This window comes from Leuciscus leuciscus (genome assembly GCF_965113295.1).
Source record: "Leuciscus leuciscus genome assembly, chromosome: 20".
NCBI classification, from domain to species: Eukaryota; Metazoa; Chordata; class Actinopteri; order Cypriniformes; family Leuciscidae; genus Leuciscus; species Leuciscus leuciscus.
This window is the reverse complement of record NC_138744.1, coordinates 18,685,159-18,707,621: the sequence shown is the minus strand read 5'-3', so window position 1 is coordinate 18,707,621 and position 22,463 is coordinate 18,685,159. Positions and strand designations below refer to the sequence as shown.

The window sequence follows — 22,463 nt, the reverse complement described above, 5'->3', positions numbered from 1 at the left end:
AATAGGATAAATACTGGACAAGAATGAATGAAATCTGTACTAAAACAAATGCTTTAAACATTATGCACAGACTCATAGACAAGAAAGAGGCTAAAATATTTTAAAGATTTGTTTTATATGCACAAAAGTTATTGATAATACTTTACAAAAAAAGAAAAACAAGAACAAAAACCTATTTTCATTACATACAAATGATGCGCTCCTGGGAGAGAAAGAGAAATCAATTCTTGCTTACTCTACGACTGTGTCTGAAGTTTATCTCTGTTTTGACTTTCCATTTTCCCTCTTTCTCTTTAGTGTCTCTCAATTCTCAAGTTCCAATACTTTATTGCCAAGAATCTGTTTAAAGAAACATATAGTTTCCCCCCAAATACTGATAAATGCAAACAGCACCCTTTAGTCCCCATTATGAACAATGCCCCCTGTAGGTACAATGTATTGAATGTGGGATAATAGTGGTAAAATAATGTATCATCTTGCTCTCTCTTCTTTCTTCCTCCATCTCAAGCACCGTAAACACTCTCATTACTGTATGTCATGTACAGGAACAGGTCTTCCTCCTGGTGTTCCTAAAAACAGACAGAGCGGGTCAATTTAGATCAGAAATCATATTTTTAAATTCTATTAGTTTATGATTAAAATTGTAAAAGTAAAAAATGTGTGCATATAGACCACAGTTCAAAAGTTTAGGGTCAATAAGATTTATATTTAAAGAAATGTATACTTTTATTCAGCAGTGACACATTAAATGGATCACACAGTTACAAAAATTATTATATATTTTTTTTAAATCAACATTGATAATAGTAAGAACTGTTTCTTGAGCAGTAAGTCAGCATATTAGAATGATTTCTGATGGATCATGAGACACTGAAGACTGGAGTAATGATGCTGAAAATGCAAAAAAAATCTATACATTTTAAAATATATTAAATGTATTAAGACAAAAAACATATTATTTCTATTTTTGTTGTAATAATATTTCAGCATATTACTGTTTCACTTTATTTTTGATTAAATAAATGCAGCCTTGGTGAGCATTAGAAACTTCTTCAAAAATCATTCCGATCATAAAAAACAACAACTTTTAAATGGTAGTGTATATATATACTATTATTGCCTTTTTTTATTTTTATTTTTAGCTTTTTTTATTATTATTCATGACTTTAATAATCATGTACCAAATAAAAAAGAACATTATATATTAAAGGCCATTATATGATTTTAAAGAAATGTATTTAGAATTTTATGAAGGTCATGATTATGTTCCGTTAAGTTGTTACAGTGTCACATGCATTTTATTTAGTTCCTTTTGTTTTCCCTGTGTATTTATAGCCCTCAGTTTGTGTTCTCAGTTGTCTGTTCTCGTCTGTGCTTAGTGTTGTGTTTCTCCTGGGTGTTATCTTGATCTCCTGAGTGTTGCTGATTTATTGTTTATTTACAGTTTACTGCTGCACAAGATCCAGCTTCAATCTCATCCTTGCTGCAATGAACACCCTTTGCTAATAAAGCTGAGTTTCTAACTCGGCACTAGTGAAGAGGGGTGCTTGAGTTACCTCATACACTGCAGACAGCGGGGAGCTGGATGGAGGGAGGGAGTTTTTTACGAAAAAGAAGAGCGCTTCTTCCGGCCTCATAGACACCCGCTGTCTGATCAGGAAGCAGAGCTGGCCGACTGGAAGAGAAAGTGGAAAGAATGTCTGTCTGATCAAAACTGAAGAGTTTGTAAACGGTTTCATTTCTTCCTCAGAAGGAAGACTGGAATAGGGAAGTTCAAGGTCAGAAAGCGTCTCAAAAAATGTAAAGGCCTTAATTTACTGGCATATTACGCAATGCTGATGGAGAATCATGAGTTGAGTTAAATTCCCCTGTAAATTTACAGAAATTATGTAATACACAGTTTGGGAAATGCTTAAAAGTCAATGATTGGAACCTTATTGCAGTGATTATTATGTTTCTAGCATGTTATATGTTTGGCAACAGTTGTGATGGAGTGTGTAGCTTTTCATTTCTTAAGCAACCATGTAGGAAGACACCTCCTGATGGAAATAAATGTTGTGATGTTATTTCCATCAAGAGGTGCATCAATTTTTGGTCAAGATCTTGTATTTACAATGCAAGAGTCGAGCACTCTATAAAGTTTACTCCAGCACATCCCAAACACTTTCAATGAATTTAAGTTCTGGACTCAGAGGTGTTAATTCATGTGTGAAAATGATTCTTCATGCTCTCTGCCAACCATTCTTTCACAATTTGAGCCTGAGGAATCTTGACATTGTCATCCTGAAATATGGCCATGATGTGTCTTTCACATGGTTGATTAAGAAATGAAAATCGGGTTAGGGTTAGAAGAACAGTTGCCAAACATACAGTATAACATGCTAGAAACATAATAATCACTGCAATAATAATCCAATCATTGACTCTTAAGCATTTGCCTATTTAAATCCAAACGGCTACTTTTTTTTGTGGTTGGACAGTGTATAATGTTGAGGTCATGTATGAAATAAGAGCTGTCACCTGTGAGGTCTGAAGGAACAAGGTATTTCTTTTTGTCAAGTTCAGGAGCTCGTGACCTTGCAGCTCTCTCCACAATTATCTAAGGAAACAAACAAACAAACAAACAAATAAATATACAACTCTCCAAAAACCTTCCTTTTAGAGCAATATAATATTAGTTGAAAATTCTGTCATCTCTCATGTCATTCCAAACCTGCATGACTTTCTTATGTAAAACATAAAAGAAGATATTTTAAGAAATGCCTCAGTATTTTTTTGTCCATACAATGGAAGTAAATGGTCACCAAAACTGTTTGGTTACCAACATTCTTCAAAACTTCTTCTTTTGTGCACCAGAAGACAGAAATACTAGTTTGAAACAACATGAGGGTGAGTAAATGATCATTTTTGGGTGAAGTATCCCTTTAAAACTTTGAACCGTCCTGATAATGTAACTGAAATTTATTATTGTTTTTTATTATGGTTTTAAACTGACTGGAATTTTATCCGGATGTTTGGCACGGACTCTCTCCCCCTCCGCTCTCCTGATCTCCAGTGGAACACTTCGCTGATACTGGCTAGACATCTGAGGGCCAAACACACAAGAACAAGAACAATAACATCAACATTAAAATATAACTAACAAAACATTTCAGGCTTCCTCATTTGATGCATAATTCATCTGCCTGATTAGTTATTGTCATTCAAACATGGGCAGAAATAAACACACTGTCAGATCTGCATATGATCATTAATAAAGCATATTTATTCTCTGAATCAGTCAATCATATAGATGTAACACATTGTTTATCTTCAAATGCTCTGGTCATTCTTCTGCCACCCCACCATGGGCTCTTCCTCTCCTTTGCCCTCAGTCCAGATGTTGTTCACATATACTTCTGCCATATGTTAAAATTCAAACCATGTGTACATTTTCTACAATCCTAACAGAATACAACAGCTAGATTTTTTAAAGTCACCATGTAATAAAAATGGACAATTCTTGCTAATGAAATATTGCACTATTTATTAATGATTAAATTATATATCCATGCACATCTTTTTTTCAAATTCCGTTCCCATCATAATCTTTAATCGAAATAATTCCCCTCCCAATTGCAGAAACTGCTCTTTTCTTCACTGATGACGTGCTCATTGGTGCGAGGGCGGGACAAACCTGTAACTCACATGACATCACAGAAAAAGCAAACCACAACCATCCAACGATCCAATCAATTCCCAACGGACAAATTCAAGTCCCGCCTTACATTTCTTCTTGTTCGAGAAGCCGTTTTACATGGATATGCGTCATAATAGTAAAGGAAAGACTATTGTAACTTCCATTTATAGTTTATAGTTTCATAACTAACTATAAAGAACTATAACATAGAAAAGTCAAAGTTACACATTGTCTGCATTAGTTCATCGTCCGTAACTTTACGGAATGTTCTGCCGTTTCATTGAAGGTTGTGGAAAATGCTTCAGAATGTTTTATTACTGTGGAACTAGGCAGACTAGTTTGTTATGTATATATTCACTCAACCATCCACTTGTGCCCTGGAGAGGAACATCACATAATACAGACATGCACACCCATCAATTTCAACAGAAATTAAATACTCGGATTTGACATTTTTGCATTCCTATTTACTCTTGAGGTCTGAATAGCTGAGTGTGCAAAAGAAAATGCCAGAAAACGCATCCAATACTGTAGCAGATGATCATGTGTGCCAAAAATGACTCTGACCAGTGGGTGTCTTTTTTCTGTGCTCTAAATAGCTTCATTTTACTGAGCACTACAGTTAGCCTTGCACTATATTTCTCACAAACATTACAATATGTTCACTACATTTTTTGGACTTGCACCTGGTAATTACATGTGCTTACTCGTGTAAATACAATGGCATATGCATATGGTAGTTATTCACTACCGTAGTATTATGTAATAATAAGAAGCCAACACGCTTGTTTAGTTGTGATTCTTGATGGTGTTGCGAAAAAGACGAGTTGCCATATGGAGTGCTGCAATGCGAAAACATGTCCTCCATAGTACTACTGGCCGCTCCTGAAACCTTCACTATTAACACTCATAAACAATAATAATGTTCTGCCGTCAGAAAGTACATGATACTGTGAGATAACTGCGCCCATAACAACTGCTGATGACGTAAGGCCGCGAGCCCACATGATATGATATGACCTGCTATTCCGTACAATCCTTGTTCAGGGAACAAAGTGAACTTAATGCGGGTAACCGCGGGGTTGGTGTCTGAAACAGTTGTCCACCACAAATCCACGACCGTTTCCACCATGAAACTACGTTAACCGTATCCACATTAAACTGAGTGGATTGATCATTGCGGTAAACACACAACACATACCTTGGACGGCTACTGATAGATTCAGGAAGAAGTCAAATGTAACGCCCGTCTTCCCCGCTTTAGACAAAGATCAGATCAGCGCAGTAATTATGTTGCTCTGCAAAAATCTGAAACTTTATATTATAAATCGCCTTCTATGTTGAAGATGTCGACTGGTCCACTTCTCCCACTAAAACAACAACAAATAATGTACCGCCTCATTCTGTAAAGTAACCAATGAGAATTATATAAATAGACTGACATAACGTCTAGCCTTTTAGAGGAAAGAGAAGGCGGGATTTAAATGTGTTGACAGTGCTTCTATTGGCTAAAGTGAGCTGTCGCTCACGTGTACCCCTAGGTCAGCGGAACCAATCAAAATAAAGCATAATTAGGCCAATGAAGAGAGCTCTACCGTGTTTCTGTGTTACGTGTCTGACGTGTCCTTTTCTAGGCAAAACCAGCAAAACAACCCTGGACAGAGACAATGTTTTTCTTAAACAGTTTTAAGAGTGACATTCGTTATTAACTTCCTAATTGTCTTTTTAGCAGATAGATAAATAAATAAATAGTTTTACTATTAATAAGTTAACTACAACCATCAAACCCGGCGAAAACAAAGTGACTAAAGTAGGCTAGAACACAACTATACAATATACAGTATACACAGTTGTATACAACAATACTTGTATCTGACCAATGGTTGGCTTCATTATGCAGTGGCACTACAGTCATTACAGACTGACCCAGAAAGTGATGCACACAAAGAACATCCAGGGTGATACATGAAGGAGCAATGCATTGTTCTACAACAGTGGATCTCGACCTCAACCTTTTGACTTTAAGGCCCCTTCATTGTCCACAACAACAACATTTAAAGGCCCCACCCCCACCCGAAGCATATTCGTTATAAAAAAATAAAAATACTAATAAATATCTTGTTTTATAGTTGTTTTAGCTTATTTTAAGCTAGTTTTAATCTTTTTGTTTGTTTTGTTTAAGTCATCTTGAGGTCCCCTCAGATGTTTGTTGAGGCCCACTGGTTGAGAACCACTGTATTGTACAGTATAGTATAAATCTTGGGGCTGCTAAGGTATATGGAAAATATTTTACTTATTTTATATATATATATATATATATATATATATATATATATATATATATATATATATATATATATATATATATATATATATATATATATAATATCGGACTGATCAGAATTGAGTCTCAATTTCATATATGAAGAGTTCAGATGCAAAAGCTTAGAGGCTAAAATTGCACGCTTTTATTGACAGTGTAGTGTACAATAATATGGTGATTGTTTAGCATATCTATATATATATATATTATATATATATATGAAGAGTTCAGATGCAAAAGCCTCTAAGTGCCATCTGAAATTTTCTTCTAGAATGATCATTTTTATCAAGCTCGTACATTTAAGTTCAGTAATTTCACTTAAATGGCAATGAAAATTACCTATTAATTGTCATTTAAGTGAAATTACTGAACTTAAATATACGAGCTTGATAAAAATGATCATTCAAGAAGAAAATTTCAGATGGCACTTAGAGGCTTTTGCATCTGAACTCTTCATATATATATGAGTCTCAATTTAAATTTATTCTATTATTTTATTATGTTAGAAAAGCCAATATTTGCCTTCTCTGTGTCATGTGCAGAACATTCTGTCGTCCAATGAGAGAAGCTGGCAGAATATCCGGCGTCACCATCATCATCTTCTCCAGCCATTTTGTTAGAGGTGTTGACAGTCACACATCGAGTTCAACGAAGAAGTTGATATGGGCTCCAGTATATTCCTAATAACAACTGAACCTTGGTTTGTTTAAGGTCTTTGGTAAACCAATATTAAGCAGCTTTTGTACGCGACAACCTATATCAAACGTTAGAACTATTACTTTTCTCATATTTGCGTAGAATTTTCGGACGAGCTAACAACAGTAGCAGCTAATTCGTTAGCTCTGGCCAAATGGCGGCGAAGTCGGCCCAGCAAGCCCCTACATCGAATTGGTAAGATTTCTACACATTACAAATCCTTACCATCATAATATATGTCGTTCGCCACATCATTTTGATTGTTAAACGGATGCTTTTTACAAATGGAAGACATTAGTAAACATGTAACTGTTACGAGGTAAATGGGTGTAACGTTAAATATGCGTAGCCTAATATCCGCTTCGCTCTAAGTATATAGCGAATTATATTGTTTCACAGTCACTTACGACTTAGTTATTGGTTGAAAATGTCCTTCAAAGTTTTAGTTTAAATGATATGTGAAAATTTCCTCCACATTAGAATGTGACTAGAAATTGTCTAATTTACGTTTGGCCTGTGCATAGACTTGATTCACATCAGCGCCATTTTTTATTTTGAACGGAAATGAAAGCGAGGCTGTGAGGGATAGACGTAGCCTATATCTCTTCGGTGGGTTGTTGTACTGTTATTTAATCTGTGTGTTTGGATTGTTCTGTTGACAAAACACTGCAAAAATATCTTTTCAAGAAATTTCAGTTGACAAAAAAACTCCCGACAGTTTGAGCTGTGGAAAAGTTTAAGTGATCTAAGAGCTTTATACAGCTTTTTACAGCGGATGCCTTTGAAAACACGGTAAGTCTATCCCTCACAGCCTCGCTTTCATACCTGTCATGGCGCTGCTCTGAATAAGGTCTATTAGAGGCCTCATTTCTGGCTAGCCATAGTCTTACCTTTATGGCTTGTACCAACACACTTTTGTGGCATTAATAATGTAAGCTAGGCATAGTAAGGATAATAACTGTTAACAAAATGTGCATGACTGAATTGCAGATTTGAAGTGTACATACATTATAATGTTATGAACTGGTTGTTGTTACAGTCAGTTTTTATTTGTTTGTTGATCTCCATGTTTTGCATGGGTCAGAGTCTTGTGTAGATGCCTAAAAATGTACTGGAACCTTCTAGATGGTATAACCTAAAGTTGAACATACATTGTCTTTCACAGGCCGTATGGTAGTAATTCAGGCGGAGAGGCCCCAGTCCATGAGAACCCGGAATGGGAAAAAGCCCGACAGGCTCTAGCCTCGATTACTAAAAGTCAGAACTCAACCAAGACTTCACCAACCAATCGCACCACCCAACAGGTTAGTTATATCTATCTATATCTACATCTCTCTCTCTCTATATCTATCTATATCTACATCTCTCTCTCTCTCTATCTATCTATCTATCTATCTATATATATATATATATATATCTCTCAGGGGTGTGATTCTTCCGGAAATCCGGCTTTTCCGACCTGAAAATTATGCTCTGGTAAATCATGCAAATCTTTTTTTTTTTTTTTTTTTTGAGTCGCGCTCAAAGCACGGTTCAGGTATTGTAAACATAATGACCACTCACCGCTGTCAACGTTTTTTGTGCCTCTGATTCATGTCTTCATGTCACTCCGCAAGTAGTCCATTCATTTGTCACGATGGAACTTCATTCAAAGCAGAGCTCCACCAAAGAGCCTGCACTCGTTGCGGAAGGTTATCTAAAGTGTGCTAAGAATTTTGGATGTGATAATGTATTTTATTTTATAATGTATAATCACATTATAAAATAAATGTTTTTCTCCAAAACACGTTGGCCACAATTATTCATACCCTTTTATTAAATACCTTCTTGCAATCTCCTTTTGCCAAGATAACTGCTCTGAGTCTTCTCCTATAATGCCTGATGAGTTTGGAGAACACCTGACCAGAGATCAGAGACCATTCCTCCATAGAGAATCTCTCCAGATCCTTCAGATTCCCAGATCCATGTTGGTGCTTCTTCTCTTCAGTTCAGCCCACTCATTTTCTATAGGGTTCAGGTCAGGGAACTGGGACGGTTATGGCAGAAGCTTCATTTTGTGCTCCCTAACACATTTTTGTGTTGATTTTGATGTTTGTTTTGGATCGTTGTCCTGATGGAAGATCCAACCACGGCCCATTATAAGATTTCTAGCAGAAGGCGTCAGGTTTAGATTTTTTATCTGTTGATATTTGATAGAATCCACAATGCCATGTATCTGAATAAGAAGTCCAGGACCTCCAGCAGAAAAATAGGCCCACAACATATAAGATCCAATTAGGGCTGGGACAACGCGTCGAAGTCATCGATGACGTCGACGCAAAAAATACGTCGACGCAAAATATGCGCGTCGATTCGTCGACCTGTTTTCATTTCTCTAAAAAATGTGTGCAAATTACTTCACAGTGTGTACCTTATATGTGCGCTGATACGCGATGGCCATCATTCTATCCAACGTATATAACCAATCCAGGGGTTTTCCTGCATTGAATTTTTTTTTGGCGGCCGCCAAAGCCTTATTTGATCGGTGAGTGATGTAGAATAGAATGACTGACTGCGCTTGACAGGGCGCATATAAGTACGATAGAGAGCCCCGGCCGCGCGCGCGCGCACTCACTGTCCTCAAACAACACGAGCGCTGTCTTGCTCTCTCTCCCTCGTGCATATTAATCAAAATCATTAGACACGATAGAAAAAGGGCGGAAGACCAAAGTTTCACGTGGAGCATTCGGAGATTTTTTTCTCTTGAATTACCGCGGAGTGTGAATTGTGGTAAAAAATAAACTGCCAAGATAATCACACAACGCTTGCCGTAGGCTACACGTCCACTAATGACACGTCCGATTTGCGAACTAATGACTCATTTGAACCGATTCACTTTAATGAATGGTTAAAACAACTGATCTGTCCAACACTGAACTCACGAGACGTCTGAATCGGGGTATAACAAATCGGTAACACTTTACAATAATGTTCCATTTATTAAATTCTAGTTAAGTACTTTTTATTAGTAGTATTTTTTATTTTTTTATTTTTTAAGAAAAAGGTGAGTGGCAGAGTGTATTACTATACGTTGTTGTTATTTTTATGTGAATGAAGAATTAAAATATGCACTTTTTTCAGTAAGCTAGGACTATGTGTTTTCAACATAAATGTTCAATTCTGTTGGTTCAGGAAGGACGCCATGACAGGCTGCTGGCTCCCACTGTTAATTTTTATTTATTTTTTGTTGGAAAAGCACTCTCTGTATTAGCTTAAAGCCCCCAAGTTTACATTGGTTACTGTATTCTTTCAATTGCTCTAAACAAGTATTTTGGGTGACCTTTTTATTTTTTTATTGAATGCTAGACATCAAGTTGTTGTTATTTTCATCTGAAAGAAGAACTTTTTTTCAGTAAGCTAGGCCCTATGTGTTCAGTAAGTTTGTTTAGTAAGCTATGTGTTTTCAAGGCTTTAAAGGTGAACTAAGTAACTTTTTTTACCTTAACTGAACAGCTTCGGAGTCATTGGAATGGTTATATTACTTATTTCGGGTTGAATGGTGGTCGTTTCGCACCCCCCTGGTGCCCGTGAGCGGAAAATACGCACTTGCAACTTTGAGCCGGCTGGCCGCCGGCCGCTGCGTCAGGAAGTCTCGCGTGATATCAGGTCTCGCGATGTAAACAATTGCTTTACGGCCAAAAGAAATCTGCTAAAATGCTGTCATTATTGCGCTCCCTCACGCTGTCCGAACCCGAATGAAGAAGACGTTTTAAAGAACGTCCCATCTGCTTTGATGTCGTTGATCTATAGCCTCTGGTGTCTTGAGAATCAACAATGAGTTTTTACAACAGTGTTGTCAAATATCTATTCCGAAGCTGTGGGGGGAGCTCTAGAGAGAAACCTGCGAGCAAAAAGTGAGAATACAGCGAAGAAGTCCCGAAGCTACTGAGTGCTGCTTTAAGGTTTTATTGAATGCTACCTCTGACTAAGAATGCATTACTATGCACTTGTATAGTCTTTTATTTTGGAATTTTAAGAGCAATAAACATATATTGCAATGTTAAGGAATTCATGTTTTTTTCATTCAGATATGTAAATTAACATGTATAAATTGCTATTAGTCAATTCATGGGGATTGGGGAGATAATCGAATCGGACTGGAAAAATGAATCGTTAGATTAATCGATGCATCGAAAAAATTATCGCTAGATTAATCGTTTAAAAAATAATCGTTTATCCCAGCCCTAGATCCAATGGTATATTAAATTGTACACATGGGGTACTTTTTATCCTTGTGTGCACCAAACCCATCTAGCGTGTTTGCTGCCAAAAAGCTATTTTTTTAGTTTCATCTGACCACAGAAGCCTGTGCCGTTTGAAGTTCCAGTCGTGTCTGACAACTGAATATGCTGGAGTTTGTTCTTGGATGAGCGAGGAGCATTTTTCTTGAAACCCTCCCAAACAACATGTGGTGATGTAGGGGTTGTTTTATTTTTTTAAATTTGTTTTAATAGGCTTTCTGACCCCAAGACTCAACTAATCTCTGCAATTCTCCATCTGTGATCCTTGAAGAGTCTTTGGCCACTCAAACTTTCATCCTCACCATCCATTAAGACAATATAGACACACGTCCTCTTCCAGGCAGATTCGTAACATCTTTAGTTGATTGGAACTTCTTAATTATTGCCCTGATGGTCAAAATGGGGATTTTCAATTCTTTAGCTATTTTCTTACACCCACTTTCTATTTTGTGATGATCAACAATCTTTTGATGCACATCAGAACTATTTTCTTTGGTTTTATTCATTGTGATGGATGATTCAGGGAATTTGGCCTTTGTGCTTCCTCATATTTAAACTCCTGTGAAACAAGAAGTCAGCTGGACAATTTCATGTTCCTAGTCACCCTGGTGTGCTAAAAAAGATAAATATTAATGGGAATACACTTCAGAGATATTTTATTCATAAAAAATTCTAGGGGTATGAATAATTGTGGCCAACGTGTTTTGGAGAAAAACATTTATTCTATAATGTGATTTCCCCCCAATTTTCAATTCTTTTTCTTCAATGAAAGGTTAGATTTTTGCCAATTTTTTTGAATAAAAGATCAAAAGAATAAACGATGCAGATTTATTTTTTACAGCCATTTTTGATCATATATACCAGGGGTATGATTAATTCTGGGCACGACTGTATATATGTATATATATCTCTAATATATACACACACAAATAGATATGTTCCTTTTTTATAGTTGCATAAACTGTGTATGCCCATTTTGTGGTTAAAATGGTTGATTCTGTTCTGTTTTCTATTATTTGTTAGGTTGGACAGTATCAGGCGACCGTTACAGACTCCTCTACAATGCAACAACAGCAGCAGCAGCAGTACTATCAGCAGTGGTATCAACAGAACCAACAACAGTATGCTGGTTACCCATATCCCTATAACTACTACTACCCCATGCCTCCGGTAAATAAATGCACCCCTTCATATTCTTACAGCATGTACCTGTATACAGTCTGTTTGTCAAAGCAAAGAATGCAAAAAAATGTGCTGCACGGGGTGTGAATTCCTTATCTCTGTGCCCTTTGGATCTAAGGGATAGTTCAGCTCAAATAATAAATATATTCCAAGGCACTCGAATAGTTTTGAAAAGTTAAAAAGCCTTTATTTCATCATGGCTTTCTCATTTAAAAACTGGTGACAAGTACACACATAGTCTATTTGTATTTGCGCCAAGAACGGGTCAAAGTAGACGTTGTTCGCGGGCAGCCAATGAAGACCATAGGCGGGCGCTATGCAAATGTTACCACGTTACGTATGCGGGTCACAGAAGTAAGACTGGAATTCCTGATGACTCGTTTAGGTGGTTCAGAGTCGATTTTTCTTTTGGGAGACAATAAGTTAATTTATCGTGCACTTTCGACTTAACACCTTTTGTAGACCGTTTACATTCACAGACAGCTATATAACACACTGCATGATGACAGGTAATATTCGAAAAAGCATAATAGAAACACTTTAACTATAATAAACCTGCCGCTTAGCCCAAATTTGAACCATTACAGCTATTCCTTTTTGTGCAGTTTCCAATATTATTATTTTTTTCACTCCTCCAGTATGGAGGATCATATCCTCCAGGACAGTATGGTGTTCCAGGGGGCTACCAGACACCTACTACGCCCACTGGACAGGTATAGACTTATATATATCATCGTGAGCTTCTGCTGGCCAAATGTAGATCAACTAGTTGTGTAAGTTTTAAGCAATTCATTCATTCTCCCTCTCTCTCTCTTTCAGACCCCTGCCATGCCTATGGCAGAAGATCAGTCCTCCAGCTATCCCTCCCAGCCCCCTCCTCCTGCAACCCCTCAACCTCCCCCTCAGAGTCCTACATCCACTGACCAGCCCCCACCCCCTCCTCCACCCCCCATACCTCCTCCACCCAATGCCCAGTACCCTCTTCCACCATCCCAGACTCCCTACAGCCCCAATGGTACCCTGCCATACAGCCCTACAGATTCCAACCCCATGATGCGGGGCTACAATCCTGGGCAGATTCGGCCAGGGTACCAGGGTTACCCAGCACCTGCATATCAGCCCCCTCAGCAGCAGGCTCCAGGACAAGGCCCATATGGAGGTGCATGCATGGTGGATTCTAAGAAGCCTAACATTAGCAATATGAACAAAGGTGGACAGCAGCTGTGGCAGCGCATGAAACGTATGTGTCTCTTTTAGCTTATGTGTGCTAAACATGTCATTTTAAGTATATCCTCCTAAGGTTTTTTTTTTTTTTTTTTCAACAGAGGCTCCTGGAACAGGTGCTGTAAAATTTAACATACAAAAGCGCCCGTACGTCATGTCCAGTCAAAACTTCCCTTCAGCTGAGCAGGCCCCTGGATTGGGATCCCTTAATGCGACAAACCAATCTCCTGGCTCTGTTGTGGCAACATCTACAACTTCAGCTGGATGTTCCCAAACTCGGTAAGCATACCAGCTAATATTTAAAATTAAAAGGCTGGTTGGAACATACTTGTGTCTCAGTTGCAACTGACCACATTTTCCAGATTAAACAGATCATTAGAGCTGCGCTAATTTTAATGCATTTTATCCCCTATATAAGCTCAGTAATATTAATTTAATGTAAGACATCAATGAAAACAAAAACTTTTTTTGGGGTGGTTCTTGAAGGCCTCAGGACTGGCCACAGGCCATGAAAGAGTATGTACAGCGTTGCTTCACAGCCTGTGAATCTGAAGAGGATAAGGATCGTACAGAGAAAGTACTGAAAGACCTTCTGCAGTCCAGACTACAGGATGGCTCGGCTTACACCATCGATTGGACCAGAGAACCGCTGCCAGAGTGAGTTGCATCTTTTTGTTCAGTTCAGCATTCCTCGTTCTATAAGTGGCTTGTTCAGATCTCTTTTCAGTGTCTTTTCAAGATACTTAACTATTGGCACTAAACATATGAAATAAATCTAGTATAAAAAGATTTCTTCAGTAATTTCAAATCTAGGTATGATCAATTTTTTTTTTATTAGGTGCCGTTTTGGTCATTCAAGATTTACACTTGGACTGGACTGTTTTTAATGTGAATAGACAACATTTTTATGCAGAGATATGTTTAACTGATGTATTTAAATGATCACCTGAAATGTATTTTAGAAATTTTATCTTGTATTAATTGAGTCTTGTCTTGTTTTTTGTTAAATATAACATTTGTTATTCACATGGTGTATACTTTATATATATATATATATATAAATTGGGACTAAACAACTGTTTTTTTGTTTTGTTTTATCAGCCTGAAGCAAAAGCAGACTCGCTGGGAGGTGGTTCCTCAACGCTCTCAGGAGAATGCTATTGGGAGAGGTGGAGCCACCCGTGGCAGGGCGGGGGCCAGGCTGGGTAACTACAGAAATGTCTTTTCTCAAAGAAGCCCCTCCTCCAGCTCGTCCCACTCTTCATCACGATCCCCATCCCCTCACAACCGACAAAGGGACAGGAGTAGACATCACCGCAGGTAATGCGGTGTTGCAGAGTTCCTTAATCTAATACTAACATTTAAAAAAAAAAAAAACTTTTTGCAGTTTACCTGTGTCGATTAACCAGCAAAATACCGGAACGAGACAAGGACGAGGATTCATTAACTGCAGTATTATACCATTTTACAAGGCTGCATGATATATTTCATACCCATTAAAAATCATAATATAGCATAGTGCTATTGTGAAAGTAAAAAGTCTTCGATTCAATTAAATAAGTATATGTGCTGCAGGAGTAAAACGCAACGCTTTATTTACATGTGTGCATGTCACATAAAATCTTGACAAATATTACATTGTGTTTTTACAGTGTTGTGTAATAAAACCATATGATTAGCCTACTTGCATTTGATACTTAGGTCTATTTTATTACAACAAAAATTATCAGATTAATCATCAAAATAATCAACCAATTACTTGATTACCAAAATAATCATTAGTGACAGCCCTACTTTAAATCATCACTTGAAGTATGATAGAAATTGGAGATCAGCAGAATTTGAATGGTGACTGTCTTCCTTCTGCAGTGATTCTGGCTCCCAATCAGATAGCAGCATGTCAAGTGATCCTCGCCTCCCGTTGTCCCGGCGGCAACAAAAAGGTGGCCGAGGCCGTGGGGCAGAAAGGGAGCGAGGCAGAGGAGGTGTGGGAGAAAGGGGCAGAGGAAGAGGCAAAGCAAACAGAGGACGGAGGTGAGAGATCATTGTACACCAAATTTGAATGCCATTAACAAGATTTTAACTTTAGGGAATTACTAGTAGCCTCATTACCTTCTCCTCTGACTTCTATCAGGAATATGGAAGACCTAACGAGTGGAATTGGTAAAAAGCGGAAAGGTGGTAACGCAGGCCTTGACTTTCACGACCCGAATCGTGAAGCAAAGAAGCAGAGCCGTGCAGCACGCTTCCACACTAAATTACGCACTGAGCCCCTGGTGTTAAACATCAATGTTTTTGACCTCCCCAATGGCACCCAGGAGGGGCTGAGTTGGGATGAATGCCCCATAGTCGGCACCTGCCAGGACATCACCAAAATCTACCTGCGCCTCACATGTGCTCCTGACCCTGCAACCGTCAGACCTGTACCTGTGAGTGTTTCTCAAAGTGTTGCTTTTCTTCAGGGATTTGTTTAATGATTATAGTTCTGTGGTTAACACTGGATTCTGTGTGTCTTATTCATGGGTTGTACTCAAAAGTGGTCTGTAGTTGGTAAATTAAGCAGTTTCATTGAAGATTTGTTTTGAATATTTTCTTGTTTCAGGTGTTGCGAAAGTCCCTGATTGCGGTGAAAACTCATTGGAAAACCAATCAGGATTATGTGTATGCATGTGAACAAATGAAGTCAATACGACAAGATCTCACTGTGAGTTACGCTTACTAGTACTAATTACATGCCTTACCATTTTCTCATGTAGTGTCTTATTTTGAAATCTTTTGTCATTCAGGTTCAAGGTGTGCGTACAGACTTCACCGTGGAGGTATATGAGACTCATGCTCGCATCGCTCTGGAAAAGGTATGTGAAGTAAAGTCAGCTCTGATTAAAAGGCACTTTTATTTTTTTTGGACTAAACGCACATTTCAACTGTTATCAGGGTGACCATGAGGAGTTCAACCAGTGCCAGACCCAGCTGAAAGCGCTGTATAAAGACTGCCCATCGGACAACATTGGAGAATTCACTTCCTACAGGCTTATCTACTTCATCTTTACTAAGAACTCTGGAGGTATAAATTGCCTTTTCTGTTTAATCTCTAGTTTGTTTTTAATCTCACTATTTTGCACTCCAATTTTTATTGCCCTTGCTACGTTTATCATAGACTTGACCACCGAGCTTGTGTACCTGACCCCTGAGCTCCGTGCTGATCCATGTGTAGCTCATGCACTTGAGCTCCGTACTGCCTGGGCTCTTGGAAACTTCCACCGGTTCTTCAAACTCTATCGGAAAGCTCCACGTATGGCTGCTTATCTAATAGACAAGTTTGTGGAGCGTGAAAGACATCTAGCACTGAGGGCCATTTTTAAAACGTGAGTACAGATGCCAGGGAGATTGATAAAAAAATGATGCTATTGATTATTTGAAGTCTAAAGTTCTCCGTCTTGTTTTCCCTTCTCTGCTGCAGGTTCAGGCCCTTTGTGCCGGTGGAGTATGTGCAGTCCAGCTTGGCCTTCCCAGATTTAGACTCATGTTTAGCATTTCTAACAGGGCTTGGGGTTACATTCACCCCCTCTGACCCAAGCAAAATAGACTGTAAAATCAGCTCAACCTGTCTTACAACCTCGTAGTTTGGGGGAAAGGGTTGGGGGTGACCAGAGGATTTACACTTATAGAGCTTATAAAGACTGTAGATAAGGGACCAGATATCTGCATAATAGACACACATTCAGAGTCTAGAGCTGATCATATATACGAGATATATCTCAGATTTTTTTAACTCTTGTAGAGTGATGGACATTCTGACAGATGGACAGTTGACATCCATATACAGAGACTTAGGTGCCATTTCAAGACCCAGTATAGCCTTTTCACACAACCCATTTAGTATCAGGCAACCAAATACTTGCAGATTATCCCTTACACCAATAGAAAAATGAAACACAGGGCAAATATCTAATAGGGTCAGGTCAGCAGGTCATGTCAGATCCCACGTCATAGAGCTCAAAAAGCATTTTCAAGCTAACAGTGTTGTGTGTTCTCATGTTTCTTTCCTCTCAAGCAAACAGCCACAAAGCTCAAGACCTGATATCATCACAGTTAATGCTGAATATAACGTGAGCCAGTTCCCACCAACAGCGTACCAGCTCAAGTCTGTGTGAAGGCAACGGATCCTTCTCCAAGATTTTTGTCATCTTTAATGGACTTTAAAGCCAAGTGCAAGTGCAATCCTTCAAGCAAGAAGAGGATGGTTTGTATCCCCTATCTTTCTTTTTGCCTGAGATGTCTTCAGTAAGTCAGTGGTGGAGGCACTCCATTAGATCTCCTTCCTCACTTCGTCTCTAGGATCCGAATGCTGATAGCCTATAATATTTGGACTGAGTTATAACAAGATCACCTTCAGAAATGCAGATTAGGCCATATTTTTGTACCATCGCCAGTTCTGCCCCCACTTCTCACACAGTTTCCTCTTCCACACATGGCGTTCAACACAAGAAGCTGGGCCTCATTAGTCATAGATACCATCCTAATCGTTCCTTGACACCCAGGAAGCACAGCTCATTGACTCAAAATCTTTCACTTCCACCCCAGCTGTGATCGGAATAGGCCCAACCATTTTAAAGTCATCCAGGTCCACCTAGGGGATTCATTCACCACTAAGTTTGACCTCCAGCCACTGAAGAGCCAAGTCCCCTTAAGCACCACCCAGCATAAAAGGTCTCTACGCCCAACACGCAGTCAGCCTGACCAAGTTCATTCATTCAGAAGGAAAAGCAAGATCAGTTTTCCCTCACAGCAAGATGGCGGTTGTATCCTGTCTTCTCTCCACTGGCCACCTCATTCCTGCAAGGGCATCCACTGTCCTTCTGGGGTTTGGCAACACATGGGTTTGTATGGCTCCTTAAGCTTCGGCCACATCTACTGGTAATGGCTGGTAAGAAGGACTTGATGTTTTGAAAAAGCGTGGTGGATCTTCATTCAGCTTGGGTTGAGGTGTTACCACTGTTGAAACACATGCTTGGCTTGATGTCTTTTAACCCTGCTGGCAGGTTGTGAATTTGTCGCATCTCATTTTGAAACGGGCCTAATACTGAACCCTGTTGCACCCTTTATCTGCAAGATTGGCACCAAAAGATCTGTATAAAAAAAAAAAAAATCTAATATATCTGCATCATTTTACATGGATATTACTGTGGTGCAGTTGTAAATCTCAGAGATTCATATGGCATCATGGTCTTAATCTAGCCAATTGAAACATGAATGCGTTATAGTAAAAAAAAAAAAAGTTGTACCAATTCAGTTTTACAAAGTTCATCTAATGCTCCTTGATCTCTAATGGACTGCTTTAAAATGGTTTCATTGGAGTCGTAACCCAAACATCACTTTCACTGCAAATGAGAGGAGCTTTTTAGCATTTTTGCTGTTGAAGTAATCGGATTCATTAAATGTGATTTAACATTCATCCAGCATGGATAAGGCTTGGGTCTGAAATATGTGTGCTTTAGCAAGATATGCTCAAGGCCACTATGAGCAGAAAGCATCCCTAACATCTCGTCTGTAAAATATGTACATATGTTTTCATGCAAATAATGTGCAAAGTGAAATTTATTTTTCTCTTATAGTACTTTGATTTATTATAGTTTATAGTTTATTTTTGTTTGTACAATGGTAAGTGTCATTTTGATTTATACAGTAATTTTGCTGGCAGTTTTTAAAGTTGAAATATAATGGGTGGTAAGCATGTGCACACTGATATGAGGTTTAGTTAAAATAAGTGAAGTTTCCCATTAAAATATTATAAAATTTCTTGCTCCCCTAGACACAAATTAAATCACATATTATTAAGTAAATCTCTTACATCCACACTTGTGAAGGGGTCTGGGATTCATGAATTGACAATATGATGCCAAATCTTTCCCTTGTTGATAATTATTTAATATTCCCAGGTAGTTATTTGTCTTTGAGGTAAAATTAATACTGAAGACTGCAGTATATTGAAGTTTGGTTAATGTTTTTCTTTTCTTTAAGTTCATTTTGACTACCTAGGGCATCATTCTGTTTGGATGTTTGTATTTGGTTGTACATTGTAAATGAATCATTTGCTACTGGTTGCCACACTGACTTTGCTCTCCTCTCCCTCTCAACCTTCAACCCCTCCCACCCCTTGTTCTCCTCTCTCCTCCTGCACTCCTTTATTACCAAATTCTCTCTCTTCTTGCAGTCATGCACAATCGGAGCAAAGCAAGAGATGAAAAGATGAGGGCAAAACTAATCCAGAGGCACACTGGAAAATGGCCATTGAGACACCCAGACATCAGCCAATTGATTCTTCATTGTGCCTGTTGGTGTCTGATGCATTTGTCATTCTAATGAGAGCTTGCTTTCAATTTGCAATGGTTTTCTTTTCTTTTCTCTTTTTATGCCAATATCAAAATCCAAAAACACCTTGTCAGTCCAAAGTTGATGTATGGATTGTATTTCAGGATTGGCTCCATATAGTGTTTGGTAGAATTGCTGCTGTATGTTCAGGTGTGTCTTTTGTCTATTCTTAACACTGCTTTTTTTTTCTTTTTCCTAACTATATTTTTAGTGTTGTTTACTGATTTAGTTTTTCTTTTATATTTTTTTTTTGCAGTTCTTTACTGACATTTTGTTTGTGTTTTGTTTGTGGACTGAACATGTTTCTGATGTTTAATATAAGCTGTAGAATTGCATACTGCACATGCCTGGACATACAGATAGTTATAGACATTTTATACCCTTATGTAAACTTTAGATATCCAAGCAACAGGTCCGAGAAATCCTTAGTTAATGTCCTCAGGTCTTTAAAGTTCACTGCAGTTTCTAATGATAATGGTTATTGACTGCCCATAATGAATATTACTTACGGATTGTCCAAAGCAATGTTAATCTCAATTGATGCCACCTTTTGTTTTTTTCCATGAAATGTATTTTTAGCCCTTGCTGTTGTAGTTGTGTAATATTTTCACAGCAGTATTACTAACTGTCTCATCCCTCTCTTCAGATGTTGCCTGTCCTCTTCTAAAACATTGAGTTTCTTTAACTTCTTTCCTCTGCATCAGATCTTTGCTTTTCTTTTAGTTCATAATGTTTGTTTTACTTAGATTTGCCTCTGTAAGTGTTCGCTTACATTTTCAACTTTATCCATTGACTTTTTGCCTCGTCTCATCTTTATTTTTTTCCAGCCATCTGTTATTCTTTCTGCATGTTCTTCTGTCTCCCTCCTCTTTCCTCTGTATTGTGTACTATAATGCAATGTTGCGATTGGTTTATATTTGGTCAGTGCTTGGCAGTAAGTATTTCGACTGGACTGTGCTCGTGTCTGTTTCTTCTTTTACAGCTCCACCTCTCAAAGCCCTAATGTCTCTGCCCTGAAAGAAAATACTGCCATTTGTAGATGCTGATCTGTACATTATGTACATACTTTATCTTGTGAGAAAAAATAAAATAAAATAAATAATCTGATGTACAGATTGTGATTTAGTAAAGTGGAAACTATTAGAATTGTCTTCTAAATGTGAAGTTAGAGGTTCCCATGTATAGTGTTCTCCTTCCTGCTTTGCTTTTTTGTTTTATTTTACTTTTGATGTAAGAGTGAGTTATACAATGCTGGTACACTATATTAAAATAGTTTAGGGTCAGCAAGTAAAAAAAAAAAAAAAAGAATTTAATACTTTAAATCCGCAAGGATACATTCAATTCTTCTGCATTGTTGTGGGAAATTTCTGTTTCAAATAAATGCTGTTCTTTTGAGCTCAAAATAATCTGAAAAAAGGTACCAAAGTTTCCACAAGAAAAGCATCACAATGGTCTTCTTGAGCAGCGAATTCACATATTCGATATTCTGAAGGATCATTTGACAGACTGGAGTAAATGATGCTGAAGATTTAACTTTGCCATCACAAGGGTAAATTACATTTTAAACTATAATAAATACAAAAGTTCTTTTAACCCTTAAAGAGTTTCTGTATCTTGGGGGATACAGTCATTTAACAGGCTGTAGGGGGAGGGGCATTATATGTGTTTGCAGTTGATGAGAAACACTGATGGGGTGATGATGGGTCATGTGACTTTATGCCAACATTCCAAAACATTTGAATCAAAATCCAAAATGGCAGCATACGTGGACAAAGTCACTGGCCATGAGGTAAGTTTTTTTATGTTTTTCACGATTATGATATTTTAGAGTGATTTTGTTTTAGAAAATAGTTTCTTAAGGATAGTTTTACATGTTCTTGTGGATATTTTTTAAATGATCTTCTCACAATCAGGCATTGAATGCCTGTATCCTGGAGGATACATTGCCCATATAAGGGTATTTAACAGGGCTGATCACTCACAGATATTCTTATGTTTTGAGGCCTGTTTTCTACAGATATTGAATAGGATAAAGGTTTTTAGGATAAATGATTACTTTTTTATTTTACTCTCAAATGTGTATTATTGATGAATTCAACATGTACACATGTTTTCAGGGAATTTCTGTCAGCAGTTTCTACAGTACAAGAAAGAGCGGTGAAGTCTAGTTTTGCCACCTGATGGTTCATCAGATTCAGAGGAGGGATCCAGTGAGGAAGATGAGCGTATAAATTAAATGTATATCCTACATAGGCAATGCATCTTGGGAGAAAAAGTTCAGTTTTTTCCAATTTTTCTAATGTATGGATAACATGAAAAAATGTAGCTAATTAATTGTTCTAAAAGTTGTCATATGAACTATAATAAAAAGAATACAATGCAAAATGTTACCCTAAATGGGCAATGTATCTCGGGAGATACAGAGTGTAACTTAGAAAATAAAGGTCATATTTTGGAAAAAAATGCATGAACTGTGTCATTAGTCTAGATGCATACAAAAATAGCAATGAATAATTTTTCCATAAAATTTATTTATGCTTGCCCCTTTATGGGTTAATTTAATATTTCTTTATCAAAGATTCAGTCTTGGTGAGCATAGACTTAAAAAAATAAAATAAAAAATTATTCACCCCAAACTTTTGAAAGGTAAGCATTTCTACAAAAAGAAAATTATGCAGAATGTTCCAGTAAAATAACGAGACAACAG

The 22,463-nt window shown here is 37.7% G+C and overlaps 2 protein-coding genes across 4 annotated transcripts; one reads left to right on the top strand and one right to left on the bottom strand.

Annotated features, from left to right (window-relative positions):
* Positions 1 to 96: 96 nt before the first annotated feature.
* Positions 97 to 5,069, bottom strand: LOC309484679 (gamma-aminobutyric acid receptor-associated protein-like 1). The gene is made up of 5 exons (XM_082151026.1): positions 4,881 to 5,069; positions 2,996 to 3,085; positions 2,521 to 2,599; positions 1,557 to 1,675; positions 97 to 569 (listed from the first exon to the last, which is right to left on the bottom strand). The coding sequence occupies exons 2-5, from the start codon at positions 3,083 to 3,085 to the stop codon at positions 504 to 506; spliced, it is 354 nt and encodes a 117-aa protein (XP_082007152.1). The 5' UTR covers positions 4,881 to 5,069; the 3' UTR covers positions 97 to 503.
* Positions 5,070 to 6,575: 1,506 nt separating this feature from the next.
* On the top strand, positions 6,576 to 20,863 carry leng8 (leukocyte receptor cluster (LRC) member 8). 3 transcript variants are annotated; one of them, XM_082149933.1, is made up of 16 exons: positions 6,576 to 6,702; positions 6,801 to 6,893; positions 7,864 to 8,002; positions 12,002 to 12,148; positions 12,799 to 12,873; positions 12,980 to 13,400; positions 13,486 to 13,663; positions 13,871 to 14,041; positions 14,486 to 14,704; positions 15,254 to 15,418; positions 15,519 to 15,813; positions 15,987 to 16,088; positions 16,171 to 16,239; positions 16,319 to 16,448; positions 16,542 to 16,749; positions 16,845 to 20,863. In XM_082149933.1, the coding sequence occupies exons 2-16, from the start codon at positions 6,853 to 6,855 to the stop codon at positions 17,005 to 17,007; spliced, it is 2,523 nt and encodes an 840-aa protein (XP_082006059.1). In that variant the 5' UTR covers positions 6,576 to 6,702; positions 6,801 to 6,852; the 3' UTR covers positions 17,008 to 20,863. The 3 variants fall into 3 exon arrangements, with proteins under 3 accessions (XP_082006059.1, XP_082006060.1, XP_082006058.1); XM_082149934.1 differs by adding an exon at positions 7,386 to 7,490 and having other exon boundaries at positions 6,608 to 6,893; XM_082149932.1 differs by having other exon boundaries at positions 6,608 to 6,893.
* The last annotated feature ends 1,600 nt before the right edge of the window (positions 20,864 to 22,463 follow it).